This window comes from Triticum aestivum, chromosome 3B, assembly GCF_018294505.1.
Source record: "Triticum aestivum cultivar Chinese Spring chromosome 3B, IWGSC CS RefSeq v2.1, whole genome shotgun sequence".
In the NCBI taxonomy this organism is placed as follows: Eukaryota; Viridiplantae; Streptophyta; class Magnoliopsida; order Poales; family Poaceae; genus Triticum; species Triticum aestivum.
The window spans coordinates 267,320,429-267,334,715 of NC_057801.1; the positions used below are offsets into that span (position 1 = coordinate 267,320,429).

Consider the following 14,287-nt stretch of genomic DNA (forward strand, 5'->3'; position numbering starts at 1 on the left):
GGCGTTATACCTTCAAAGCGTGCGTTTTCGGAGCGGCTCGAGTCGTCGAGGGAAGTAGTCGTTCACGGGCCGTAGTGGAGGTAGACGTTCACAGGTCGTCGTGGGAAGTAGTCGTTCACGGGCCGTAGTGGAGGTAGACGTTCACGGGTCGTCGTGGGAAGTAGTCGTACACGGCGTAGTGGAAGTCGTTGTTCACGTGGCGACGGTAGTTGTACACGTTTTCGTAGTTGTTCAGGTCGACGGTAGTTGTACACGGGTCCTCGTCTTCATGGTACTTGGCGTCCTCTCAGCCTTGACAGTAACGAAATGGAACGCGGTGGTCGTAGTACTTGGCGAATCCACGTAGTCGAACATGGGTTGTAGTGGTACTTGACGCTCGTAGACATCCAGGGTCATCGTAGAGGTACTGGTCGTCCACGAAACTGGCAGTGGAGCACACATGCCTCGGGTCTTTGCGGATGCAAACAGCAGCACAGGGCTGGCAGAGGCAACGCGGGACAAGGGCGAGGCGACGCCGCGGGGTTGCGGGAGGCGAAGCCATAGGGCGGCGCGCGGGGCAGACGACGGGGATGGCCGAGATGAGGAGGACCCGGTCCCTAGGCCTCGGACCTAGCCGGAGACGGGCGAGGGAAGGGGCGGTCAGGCGACCGACGGGGCACGTCAGGCTGCTTGGTGGAGGAGTCGCGCGGGCGAGGAGGCGCGCGGGAGCAGGGTCGCACGCAGAGGCGACGAGGAGGAGGCCACGGGCGAGGGAGGAGGTTGGGCGCGCTCGGGGACGAGCTCCGACGGAGCTGCTCGCTGTCGGCGGCCGGAAACAGAGACGAGGCAGAGGAGGGGCACGGGCGCAGGAGGCTGAGAGGGGCGAGGCGGTAGTGCGGGCGGCCGGCGAAGATGGCTGCGGGGGAGCTCGATGCGATGGGTGGCGATGGGGGCGCGGGGGAGAAGGAAGGCGCGAGGAAGCGGGGCTCTGCTCCTCTGTCTTCCTGAGCGGATGGGGGGGGGGGGCACGAGCGAGGGAGAGGGAGAGATCGAGAGGAGGGAGAGATGGGGATCGAGGACGATCCGAGCGGGACGAGTGGCTGGCGGCGGAGGGGGGAACGAGAGGAGGGATGGATCGAGAGAGAGGAGGTTGGGCTAGGGTTAGAGGGGTCGGCTGGGCCTTGAGAGGCCGGTTGGGTTGGAATCTCTCTCACTACTAAAAGAAAGGAAAAAAAACAGAGATGAGAAAGAAAAGAAAAGGAGGTTAGAGGAAGAAGTTGGACACGGGGATTATTTTCCGAACTCGCAAAAATACACTTGTTCCAAGAAAATAGAAAGAGGCATGATTGAAAGATGTAAATTCAAACTCATTTGAATTTAATTCAAATGGGTTTGAACGGAAGTGAGGGTTTGGGAAGGTCCAAAAATGTTCGGATTTTTGGTGGAGCTCCGGAAAATGATGAAATAATTATTGGCAAGGTTGGAGACCAAACTTGAAGTAGAAAAGGAACGAAATTATTTTGCAAGTGTGTTTATGGGTGATTCCGAATTAGTGGAATATTTAATATAGCTCCCTAAATATCGAGAGGATATGTTGTAAAGAGAATCACCATGTGAATTCCCTCGGTTTAAATGGATCGAAGATCCATACGGTTTAATTAGTTGAGTTAAGAAAAGAAATGACATGATGGCATGATGACATGATGCAATGCACATGATGCAAAGATGAATGCAACAGACGAAACAAAACACACAACGAAACCCGGAAACATGGAAGGCATCTGAAGCTCCGGTCTTGGGGTGTTACAGTTGCGGTGTGCAAGTTCAAGTGATGCATCACGAAGAGATCAAGTGCTTGAAGCTTGCCGTCCATTGTGGTGACAATGGACTTGTGAAGATGAGCGGAAGAGTGGCTCACCCATAGTGGAGTATGGGGGAGCAATCAACTAGTCTTCATCGAGCCAACGCTGTCAAGAAAGGTGGTCCATCTTGAGGAGGAGTAGATCGTCATCATCTAGATCAAGTGGACTTTGTGCAAGGCAAAGGTTTGCCCTTGATAGGTTTTCTAGTTTACCGGTCTCATGGTAGTTGTGGGAGACCGGGTTATAGGATCGATTGCCGTACTATCAAGGGGGGCTCTCGATGAGTTGCTTGATCGTATCGTTCGTAGAGAGCTCAAACCATTGCATCCTTGCATCATCTTTATTGGTTCTTGTTTGGTTCTTATCCTTGTGAGATTTGGAGCTTTTGGTCATTTTCATGACAAGCTCGAGTTCATAGAAACGGAGTTTACATGCATCTTCTATGATGTTTTCGATGTTGGAGGTTCTGCCGGTCCTTCTCTGTTGGAGGTTTCTCTCCTCTCTTGTTAGGCATACCTCCCTTGCCTCTTCTTACTATAACCAGTCTCTGTTTTGATGCTACTCGTTGTCTTGTATCCAACAAGCTTGAGTTTGCTCAATTCGGATCTCATTTGCAGAAGTTATGGCATTTCTGGTTTTAGTGTTTCCCTCTGTTGTCTTCTCTGCAAAATGAAGGACTCCTAGTGTTGCTGATTTGGGGCATGCGGTAGTACTGCTCTCCGAAGCGGTAGTACCGCGGGCCCTTGCGGTAGTACCGCTCTGTGGGAGCGGTAGTACCGTGGCCTCAGGCCAGGCGCAGCTGCTCGAGCGGTAGTAGGGGCGGATGTAATTTTTTACATCCGCGCCCTACGCGGTAGTACCGCGCCGCGAGCGCGGTAGTACCGTGGGCTCTGGCCAGGCTTAGCAGCATGAGCGGAAGTAGGGGCGGATGTAATTTTTTACATCTGCGCCTTACGCGGTAGTACCGCTCATCGTGTGCGGTAGTACCGTGCCGGAGTTTTGCGCAGGTCCTCCCTCAGCGGAAGTAGGTACGGGAGTAATTTTTTACGTCCGTGCCTTCTCTGCGCCTAGTGTTGCCTGCCTTACGATAGTACCGTAGGGGCGCGCGGTAGTACCGCTCCGGCGGTTCTATCGCTTGTTGCCCTGTGCAACAGGCCTTCATCTGGCCAAAGCTGCACATGCGGTAGTACTGCAACCTGCAGCGGTAGTACCGCGGCCAACCGCGATAGTACCGCTGCTCCCTGCGGTAGTACCGCGTCGTGCGGGCTGAGTGAGGGGATAACGGTTGGTTTTTCTCCCCACCTATAAAAGGGGGTCTTCTTCCCCATTGAGACTTATCCTTGGAGCTCGTGTTCTTCCCCCATTATTGACCTTCTTTGAGCTTGCTAACTCTCAATCCCTCCATGGATTCTTGCTAGTTTTGAGGGAAAAGAGAGAGGTGATCTAGATCCACGTTTCCACCAATCACTTTCTCCTCTAAGTGAGGGGAACCCCTTGGATCTAGATCTTGGAGTTCTTCGTGTTCTTCCTTCGTTCTTCCTCTCATTTTCCTCCCTAGCATTAGTTGCTTTGGTGGGATTTGGGAGAGAAGGACTTGGGCACTCCGTGTGCCCTTGCCATTGCATTTGGTGCATCGGTTTGAGTTCTCCACGTGATACGTGGAAGTTACAAGTTGAGAAGCTTATTACTCTTGGGTGCTTGGTGCCCTTAAGCTTGTTTATCTTGGGTGCTTGGGCCCCCTAGTTGGTTGGTGGTGTTCGGAGCTCAATCATTATGGTGTAAAGCTCTGGGCAAGCGTCGGGGTCTCCAATTAGGTTGTGGAGATCGCCCCGAGCATTTTGACGGGTACCGGTGACCGCCCCCAAGGGTTGCCAAAGTGTATGGGTTCGGTGACCGCCCCCAAGGGTCGCCATTTGTACGGGTTCGGTGACCGCCCTCAAGGGTCCCTTAGTGGAATCACGGCATCTTGCATTGTGCGAGGGCGTGAGGAGATTACGGTGGCCCTAGTGGCTTCTTGGGGAGCATTGTGCCTCCACACCGCTCCAAACGGAGATTAGCATCCGCAAGGGTGTGAACTTCGGGATACATCGTCGTCTCCGCGTGCCTCGGTTATCTCTTACCCGAGCCCCTTTACTTTTGCACTTTACTTTGTAATAGTCATATTGTTTTTTGTCATATATCTTGCTATCACATAGTTGCTTATATTGCTTAGCATAAGTTGTTGGTGCACATAGGTGAGCCTAATTGTTTTAAGTTTTGTGCTTGACAAATTAACCGCTAGGTTTATTCCGCATTTGTTCAAGCCTAAACCGTAATTATTTTAAAACGCCAATTCACCCGCCCCTCTAGGCGACATCCTCGATCTTTCACTAACTATACGTGGCAGTAAGATGGGCGAAACTCTGTATACGAGAAAATTTAAAGCTAGAAATTCATTCAAGGTGGAGACGAGCAAATTGTATGGCAGTAGTATCTTTGAGTATAATCCCTAATAGTCATGTCGTTTTCTTTCTCTTTCTCCTTGGATTCCTGCATATATTTAGATAAATTATTTACTAATAGTTTTGTGTTAGTGGATTAGGTTGCATTGTCTTCTTTACACTGGGATGAACGAAGTACTTTATATCATCCAACAAAATACTAATTAAGATCATGCGTGCACAAATAAAATTGAGCGTATAAGGTAAGGTGGTTCCATAGTTACATTACATGAGTCCGTCTTCTACTGTTTTCTCTTTCTTTTATTTTCACTCTTCTTTTCTCCTTAGTTTGTTGGTCTCTTTTGACACACTTACATCCCACACCAACAAGCGGGGCATTGTCTAGTTAAACTTAGTTAGGCTAGTCACAGTGGGAACTAGTGAGTTGTGTCATAGGTGTGGTAATATAGATGTCTTTGTTTATTACTTCGTATAGTCATTTTGCATTGGAAAACGCTATGTGGTACTACCTCTGTCCGGGTTTATTGGTCCCCATTGTATTTTGTGCCAAATTTTGACCATAAATTAAACTAACAAAATGTTCACGCATGTCACCAAACATTATATTTTTGAAAACTATGTTCAAATACGAATCCAATGAGATAATTTTTTTGACATGCATTAACATTCTGGTAGTTAAATCTTTAGTCAAAATTTGGCACAAACTACAAAGGGGACCTATAAACCAAGACAAAGGTAGTAGTAAGATATGAGGTTACTCTATTTATCTCTCTTATCTTTAATTACTTGCCACATTACATTTTCTGCTTATGTAGCATGCATGTTACTATCTATGTTACTCCAACCATGACCAACCTTAACTGGAGAGCCGAGGTAGAAATACGCGCTGTCTGAAAAGAGTAAAATACATTGGAGGTCCTAAAAGTATTCCAAGTGTGTCAAGTAGGTCCTCAAAGTTTGAAATCGTTCACCGCGGGTCCTATATATGTATTTTACCCGTGATTTTTAGGACCTATTTGACACACTTGAAATACTTTTAGGACCCGCGGTGAACAACTTCCACACATTTAAGACCCACGGTGAACGATTTCAAACTTTTAAGGCCTACTCCTTTTTTTAATAATATAAGGGAAATGATTCCCTTCAACCGATCGATCTTGTGCGAGCGTCCGCCGCCTCCATGTCCATCGGATGGACTTTTAATCATACGGCCAGAGCCAAATCTTCCGTACCAATGTTCTGCAACTGGTCCATTGTTTCAGAAAGAGGTTCTGCAACTATCCTCTCTTGTAGCAAACCGACTAAGGGCTAGATCCCATAAGACATCCTATGTTGCAAGAAAATCCTGCAACACGACCCATGTTGAAAAAAAATATCTGCAACACGATCCATGTTGCAAAATAATAATTTTGCAACACAACCTATGTTAACAAAAACCGCAACATAACCTTTGTTGCGAATGTCTCCACAACAAGACATCTGTTGCAAAGTAGATGGAGACGTTTGGCTTATCGGTTGTGTCAGATCCGATGGCTTGTGAGGCGGCGGAGGCTGACGCGTAGCTGCCCCATAATATAAGAACGTTTAGATCACTGTAAACACTCTTATATTTATTCGGAGGGATAATTAACACACTTGAAATACTAATGCGCCCAAGGGCATCCCTAAAAAAAACACACTTGAAATACTTCTAATGCCTTTAGTGTATTTTATTCGTGTGGAAATCTCCACGCCGGAGAGCCCAAAGCGCTCCCCAACAACCTCTACCGTCAACGTGTTCCGTTCCATCTCCCTCAGAATACCGCGACTATAGCCATCTACCCCTGGCTGCAACCAAAAACTCGTTCTCCTCCAGCTGTTGCCACCGCACCTACGCATCTCCTCCCCTTCTCTTCTCGGGGACTGACTCCCGGAACCAGTAAACGAGAGCCCGCCGAGAAGAGGAGGCGGCGGCCGCGGGTGCGTACTGGCCGGCCGGCCGGCTGCCCACGGTCCCATCGCCTCGTCGGACGAACAGCGCATCTGCCTCCTCGCCCGGCGGCCGCGTTCCCGGCGGGATAACGATGCAGGGCGGAGGCGTCTCCGGATTCCGTAAGCTCCCACCTCGGGTTCACCCCCGCCCCACAAATCGTCTTTCTCGATTCAACTGGCGTGTTCTGATCGCCTGATCGGAACGGCCCCGTTTTGTTCGCAGATAACGCGCCGGTGACGCGGGCGATCGTCCTCGCCAGCGGCCTCCTCTCTGTCGTCTTCAGTGTGAACCGCCGAGCCCGCGCCCTCGGCCTCTCCTACCAGGTCAGTTGGTAGCCTCAGGCAGCCGCCGAATCTTGACTAGTTCTGGTCCCTTAGACGCGACGTGATGCTCTTGGGCGTGAATCCGTTGGTTAGGCCCGGCTTAGGAGCTCTGAAATATATACCCCTGTGAACATTTTACAAGGGCGGTCCGGTGTTCTACTAGCCACCAACGAAACTCTTGAATACATTTTCGGTTGTGAAAGTTCTTTTTTGATGAACTGCCATTCAGTGACAGCTACAGGGAAGTAGAGATTGGATGCCAACTGAACATACTGCTGCCCTCATGCTAGTTCCAGTCTGCCAGGCGGTCTAGATGACCTTCTCTCGTCGTCCATGAACTCGCTCTCATCACCGTCTCACCGCCACTTCACGGCTTGCTGCCGTAGGGCCCACTCTCGTCGCAGCCAAGCGTCATGAGTTCACTGCCGCCGCCGCCATAGAGCTCACTCCCATGGTCATCGCCGCTGTTGCTAGCTCTTTCGCATTGTCTCGCCTCTATCTCTCGCCGGTCATCAACTTTCATCGGAAAATAAGTGTGGCCCATTGAGGTCTATAACATTTCTCAGGTGTAAGTGGCCCAGGAATGGTATAATACTGGTATTTAAGGAAACTAAAATGGACATCCAAGCAAGTTTTTCAGCCTTGCTTGGAAAAACTTTGGGCTCCGAATTTTACACTGGTAATCGGACACAAAAGTTTGGTCATAAGTGGAGTGGCTAGGATTGATCGCCCGTGTGTCCATTTGGGTGGATGGGTGTCTAAGCGTCGAATTGGTGGTGTTCTTTGTGGTAAGAACTATAGGTGTTGGCGTGCCTGTTGTGCTTGGCTTAGTCTGGCATTCGAGAATTGGTTGGTAGATTCTGCTGGTATGCTAGGGCAGGGGTGTTCAAATCTGGATTAAAATTAAACCGTGGAACTGCAGAGTGCTGTAGTTCATTTCCCTTTGTTAGCTTGCTGTAGTCCATTTCCCTTTTTTAGCTCCAACCACACCGGTGGAACTAGTACAAAAGAATGTCCTGTGTTGTGTGCCACAGCAATATGAATCCTTACTGGGCTGGAGGCCTATGTTCCGTGCCACAGTAGCATGAATCCTTGGTGGGCTGGGCTTTGGATTAAGGCGTTTCTACTGGGACATTCCAATACATGGTTGTACCTTTTTCGTTTTCCTTCATGACAATAACTTTAGTTTCTATCCTGATGCTGCACTGGAGCTATACCGACGAGGCGACGACCGGTTCCCATACTTACATGGCTTGTACACAAATCAGTAGGAATAATTGGCTATTGGTACTTTAGTGAGTAGAGGCATCCCATGTCAATAATACCTGTTAAGACCCAATTTGGACACAGTTACTCGAAAACGCAGAAATATAAAGCCACAGTAATTGGGCTGTCATGTACCCTAGAATCCTACTGGAACCAAAAACATGGGAGAACTTCAAATGTCTTATGTCAGACTTCACACATCAATTCTAGACAAAGAGAAGAAAACTTAAGGTAAGACTGGTAGTTTTCTTCTGAAATTCTTATCTGATAGTCCATTTGTTAAAGAATTTGACAGGAATCCTTATAAACTATTTCTTTGCTCCCAAGCATGTCAGGAAGTTCTCCTATAGGCATTTAAGGCATTTAACCCTCATTAATTATGGGGCATACAAGTTTCATTGAAGTACACCTATTGGAATTGCATAAGGAGCTACAGAAGGTTGTTAGCTTAGGTTTCTCAACTGTTAACTGACTGATGGGCACGATGGAACTTTCATTTACTGGAATCTGGGCACGCGTCTTCCAAATTTAATTCTGAACACTTCAACTTTAAAATTTACAGGGCATATAGCTTAAGTGTTAACAACTCTTATGGATAATCGTTAGGAAAAATGTATGGTGACAAGTTGACCAATATGACCTTTGGCGCACGATGCTACTTTCTTATGTTCCATTTTATATGTGCACCTTCGACTTTTAAACTTTTAGTGATACTAAATGCTGCAAGTCTTTCTTGGGGAACCAGGGGTGAATAGTTAAATCTCGGTAGTGATTGCATCCAAACCTGTAGCTGTCAGTGATGTTCAATTAATATTTCATTTGTCCTAGAGATCGAGCTACTAAAATTCAAAACATGTGGTCGGCTGCATATGTTCTATTACTTGGAGATTTGTTACACATATGTATGAAGTTTGAACATTTTTCTTTTATTCTTGCAGGACATCATAAAGAATTTTCGAGTTTGGAGGATATTTGCATCTCTATTTGCCTTTCAGTCAACACCAGAGTTGATGGTTGGACTCTACCTTCTGTATTATTTCCGTGTGTTTGAGAGGCAGATGGGCTCTAACAAATACTCTGTAAGTACTTGTTATTCTCTCGGGTATTTAATGAAGATAGATAAACAACATCAATAATACGGCTGAAGCAGGAGTAAATGACATTATTATGTCTCGATTTGAGAACTCAAGTCCATAAACTTTTAAGGTGGTTTAAACCTATTCTGTATGCGTTGCCTCAAATATTGTCCTAATTGACCCAAGTGAAACACTTTGGCAGTGTATAAAGAGTTAAATGTTAAGTTCTCAAGTTAACGAGTCTGTGTTATGCCCATGAAAGTTTGGGGCCATACAATGCAATTAACGTGACATGCAGATTCAGTTCAATAAGTTACATTGAAGTAGATGAAACATTTAAGCTTCTTAGTAAGAAAACTACAACACAAGTGCTTATATTTTTCAATCTGCTGTGCAGGTTTTTAGTTTATTCGCTATCGCAGTATCATTACCTCTTGAGATTCTATCTTTGGTTCTCCTGAAAGGTATGCTATTTAGATGAACTGCTGAGACTAACATCTCTAGACCCTTCTTTAAGGAAAAGAAAAAGAGCACATTGCTAATGACCTATGGGCTCTGCTACTTTATAACACTGTTACCATTCTCCTCTAGAACCTCTGTAATTAAGATGTTCTTGAGATGGCTCGTTGTACTTGCTCAAAAAGGAAATGTACAAATATTGTACTCCCTCTGTAAACAAATATAAGAAGTGACTTAAAACATTTGCATTTGTTTACAGAGGGACTAATACAGTTTACTTGATATCTAACTTCTGATAAAATGTCAGTAGACCAATTAGCAGCGTAAAGCGTCATTTAGTGCTGCAACTAGTAGATGTATCTTTGTGAGACAGAATTTTCCCATAACATATGATATTTTTGTGTGTTAAATCTAAGATTTAGGCTCTCTTTGGCTGCACTCTGCTTTGCTGTTGTATGCTGTTAATTCAAGTTAACTACAGTGAGCCTTATCTAGAGATGTTGGTTGCATGCCATCATATACAGTTAGACTATTGATTTCTTCCAAACATAGTTTCTCAATAGAAATGCTGGTGCTAGGAGGTTACACAGTAATATTATACGGCAATTAGCCGTGTAATCATGAGCATTGCTTTGTTTCACCTGTGTGATCATGAGCATTGCATATTGTGGGTATATGTCCTCGTTGAGTTCTCTGTTATCCAGTTATGAGATTATTTAGACACCCCCTTTCATGTTTTTCTTGCAGATACAAACTACATCACTGCTCTTGCATCTGGACCTTATGGCCTTATATTTGCCTCGTTTATTCCTTTTTTCCTCGACATTCCCATCACTTCACGATTTCGTATTTTTGGCGTTAATTTCAGTGACAAATCATTCATATACCTAGCTGGCCTGCAGGTTAGTTTGTATCAGAACTGAACCATTTCTATACCATTTAAATTTGAATATTAAATTACTCACCTATCCTGTTTCTCATGGCAGCTTCTTGTATCTTCTTGGAAGCGTTCCCTTATTCCTGGTATTTGTGGCCTGATTGCCGGTTCGCTCTATCGTCTCAATGTGTTTGGCATCCGCCGGAGGAAGGTTATAAGATCTCTTTTTTTTTCCTTCCCGTTTTGCACTTCTGTGTAGTCCTGTTACCTTTTTCTTTGCACGATGGACTGCTATTGACCTTTTATCTTTTTGGTTGTCATTTTTATATGGTTGATTTTCATTTTTCTGTGTAGTTCTCTGGCTTGCCTGAAATTATGCGTTATATCTTATCAGCACCATGGTAGTTCTAGCTCCTTTTCATTTAAAGAAGTTAGTGCCCCTTGGATGATATCCTTGGCTGTTGTCCATGACCCGGCTTTCCAAATTATTAGATATGCAATCAGCAAGTAATGTAATGTTGGCATAGGTTATGTCTAGGTACTGGTGTTATCAAGTAATTAAGAAAACATACAAGACAGCCAGTATGGTCCATGCTGACTAATGGTAGCAGTTGGTGTTAATTGAAGTATATTAATGCTCAAATTATTGATTAATATTGTCGGTGTTCCTTGCAATTATTTTCATATATAAATCCCTGTAGAGTGTAGATGCTCTATTTTTTATGCTTTGTTTTCTTGTTAAGTTCCTTCTCCTTTGTGCAGCTTCCACAGATTGTTGCATCATTTTTCGCAAGATTTTTTGCACCTCCTTCAGCAAGCTCATCTCGGCCGTCAAGAAGTCTTGTTGGAAATGTGCCTTCGCATACAGGCCGTACTGTTCAGGTTAGTTTGTGAAATGCTATTTTGGAAGCTTGATTTCTCCGTGCATTGATCCCTTTAGATTCTGTTCACGTGAAGTACAGCTGTCGAGTTGAACTGAGAAATTGCCTGGTTAAATATTAGCAACGCTAAAGTACCTTTATAATAACGAAAAATGTATTTGGCAACCGTGTGGCAGATTGCGAAACTGCCACACGCATCTAGCGCCGTCAGTTTCCCCCTGATCTCCTTCCTTCCCTGCACGTCCTCTTGATTTCTTTCCTTTCCCGCATGCCTCCCGATCTCCTTCCTTTTCCGCACGACCTCCCCCGATTTCTTTCCTTTCCCGCACGCCCTCCCCGATTTTATCGGGCACACCCGCTCGTGCCTTCCTAATTTTCGTAATCGTCAATTATGGCCCACGCGCCTTCCCGATTTTCAACAAAAATAATGCTTGGACTAGGATTTGATCTCTGTTCTGCAGGTAATCAACAAAGGGAGCTAACCACCTCACCGATGACACTCATTGTTGAGCAAGCTAAGGGAAATACTGTTTTTGACATGTTCGTGGTAACTTTGATCATTGGGAATAAATTTGTTGAACCCGCCCCCGGTAATTTCTGTAAATAGCACGATAACATTCACGCCATAGACCTGATAATTTAGATACAAACATCATGGTAACTTTAACCATTGAGGAAGACAAATGTGAAAAGATACTCGATAATTTATGTATAAATAGATGGTAATATACGCAGCGCACATCTGATAACTGAGGTAGAAACACCATGGTAACTTTGACCGTAGGGATTTTTTTTGAAAAGATACTCCGGCATCTTCTATGTAAATAGCACGGTAGTATACCTCCCTCCCCTGGCATTTTTATGTGTAAATAGCATGAAAACATATGCACTGCGATAACTAAACACCATGATAAGTTTTTGACCCATGAGGGGAGAGGGATTTGCTAAAACATACCCCTGATAAATTTTGTGTAAATAGCATGATATTTTAAGCATTACGGGCTTGATAGGTTACCTAGAATCACCATGATAACTTTTTGTCCCGGAAAAAAGTTGTTCAAAACATCCTCAATATTTTTTGTGTAAATAACATGATAATATAAGCACCGCATAACCGATAACTTGCAATATAAACATGATGATAACTTTTTTATCAAAGGAAACTAAGTTATTAAAAACATACACTCGCCTCGCGCGTGGGCCTCTTGGATGAACAGAATGCATGGCGTGCCACAAGAAAGTCACATAATATTTAGTGTCATGAGGGCACACGTGCTATAGGCATGATAAGTTACGCAAAAACTTCGTGGTAATTTTTAACCTATGGAAAAAGCTACCGAAACACACCCAGGTTTTTAGGTGCAAGTACCATGATAATATACGAACTGTAGACCCGGTAACTCATGTACAATCCCTCATGATAACTTTGACCGGGGGGAGGTTGATGTACATATACCCTGATAACTTATGTGTAAGTATCACGGTATTTTACACATTGAAGACCTTATAACTTGTGTACAAAACACAGTGGTAACTTTGAAGGGATGTAGTTTTTGAAACATAGATACCTGGTACATTCTATGTAAATAGCACGGTAAGTTATGCAACACAGGCCTGATAACTTGCATACAAATATCATGGTAACTTTGTCCTGAGGAGAAATCATGTGGTAGACGTGAAGAAGTGACAGTTTTCTCAGGGGTGGGTGCCCGAGATGTACGGGAGAAGCGGGTTTCTCGGGCGAGCCTACAGGGTCGTTTGGGAGGAGGCGAGGTCAAAGGATGAGGAATCGTGTGGTACTTTAAAATGAAAAAAGTAGAGGTGTGGCAGTTTTGCTTATATGGCACACGTGTGCCAAATATCACAGTCCTTATAATAAATACAAAAATGCCTGCAAGGTTAATATTTTCTTCGTCATTCTGGATTCTGAACTGGTGTTGATTGTTCATTGTTTAGACAGTGTCTGTTCACATGAAGTGCAGATGGCCACGTAAGCATATTATAACGGGCAACTTTCACCGAGTTAGATATTATTTTTGTGGTACCATTCAATCATATGTGTCGAAGATATACAGCCATTGAAGTGAACATGGACCAATTAGATATTTAACCTGAACCCAAGTATAAATAGCAGACTTGCCTGTATGGTTGATATTGTTGACAAGACTATTGATAGTTCACATCTAATGGGTTACTAGGTTTCATTTGGTATGTACAAACCATTATCTGTAATTTTTTTTCTGCACACAACACCTATTGATTGCGGGGTTACAAGACTTTAAACTTATCAATATCGAATGTCTGTGCATTTCACAAAAGAAAACCAACAACCTGATGCTATTTACGCTGGTTAATCTTTTGATCATGTTCCTTTTGCAAACAGAACCAGCCGTCTACTGGGTTTGCTCCTGTTGTGGAGCCCCCAGAGTCCTCCATTGCTATGCTGGTATCGATGGGCTTTGACAGCAATGCTGCGAGACAGGCCCTTGTGCGAGCCAGAAATGATATCAATGTAGCCACAAACATCCTACTTGAAGCGCAGTCTCATTGAGCTGACTCACCGCAACTTTGCTGATAAATATGGCGGGGTGAACTGGTTATATCTGGCCATGAATGGTTGTTCCCCGCGCATTCGACAACAGATCGGTGAACTCATGGCAGTGGTTTGGAGAAGTTGAACATGTTCCTTCCTAGTTGACAGCTTAGGAAGCCGGGAAACATTTGCTGCAGTTAATGTGGTCACATGTCAATACTAAAGAGTTTTCTCAACTCAGAGGCAATGTACCATTTCAAATTCAGCTTGTAGGATAGGTGATACATAAAAATTTCAATCATAGTGTAAAATTGTTTTGCAGCCTGAAAGCAGTTTCATTATGCACACATGAATCAGATCTAAGTTCCTCCTGCATTAGTATCATCATAATATTTACTCTAAGCTACTGATAAAGAAAAATCCCTTAATATGTGACATTGAACTACTAAAATGTCATATATTTAGTACTCCCTTCATTCCTAAATATGTGACATTGAACTACTAAAACGTCGTATATTTAGTACTCCCTTCATTCCGTACTCCCTTCATTCCTAAATATGTGACATTGAACTACTAAGACATCATATATTTAGAAACGGAGAAATACGTGACATTGAA

At 44.6% G+C, this 14,287-nt stretch overlaps 1 protein-coding gene across 1 annotated transcript; it reads left to right on the top strand.

Annotated features, from left to right (window-relative positions):
- The first annotated feature begins 6,064 nt into the window (after nucleotides 1-6,064).
- Nucleotides 6,065-14,016, top strand: LOC123069661 (rhomboid-like protein 20). Its single transcript, XM_044492580.1, has 8 exons — nucleotides 6,065-6,373; nucleotides 6,477-6,577; nucleotides 8,782-8,922; nucleotides 9,317-9,383; nucleotides 10,126-10,280; nucleotides 10,365-10,466; nucleotides 11,018-11,137; nucleotides 13,520-14,016. Exons 1-8 carry the CDS (start codon nucleotides 6,346-6,348, stop codon nucleotides 13,685-13,687), a joined length of 882 nt encoding a protein of 293 aa, XP_044348515.1. The 5' UTR covers nucleotides 6,065-6,345; the 3' UTR covers nucleotides 13,688-14,016.
- The last annotated feature ends 271 nt before the right edge of the window (nucleotides 14,017-14,287 follow it).

Excerpts from the sequence above, each read along its gene's own strand:
- LOC123069661 (XM_044492580.1), top strand. The coding sequence starts at position 6,346 with ATGCAGGGCGGAGGCGTCTCCGGATTCC. Across the intron at positions 8,923-9,316 it reads TGGGCTCTAACAAATACTCT|GTTTTTAGTTTATTCGCTAT; the intron begins GTAAGTACTTGT and ends TCTGCTGTGCAG. Across the intron at positions 9,384-10,125 it reads ATCTTTGGTTCTCCTGAAAG|ATACAAACTACATCACTGCT; the intron begins GTATGCTATTTA and ends TTTTTCTTGCAG.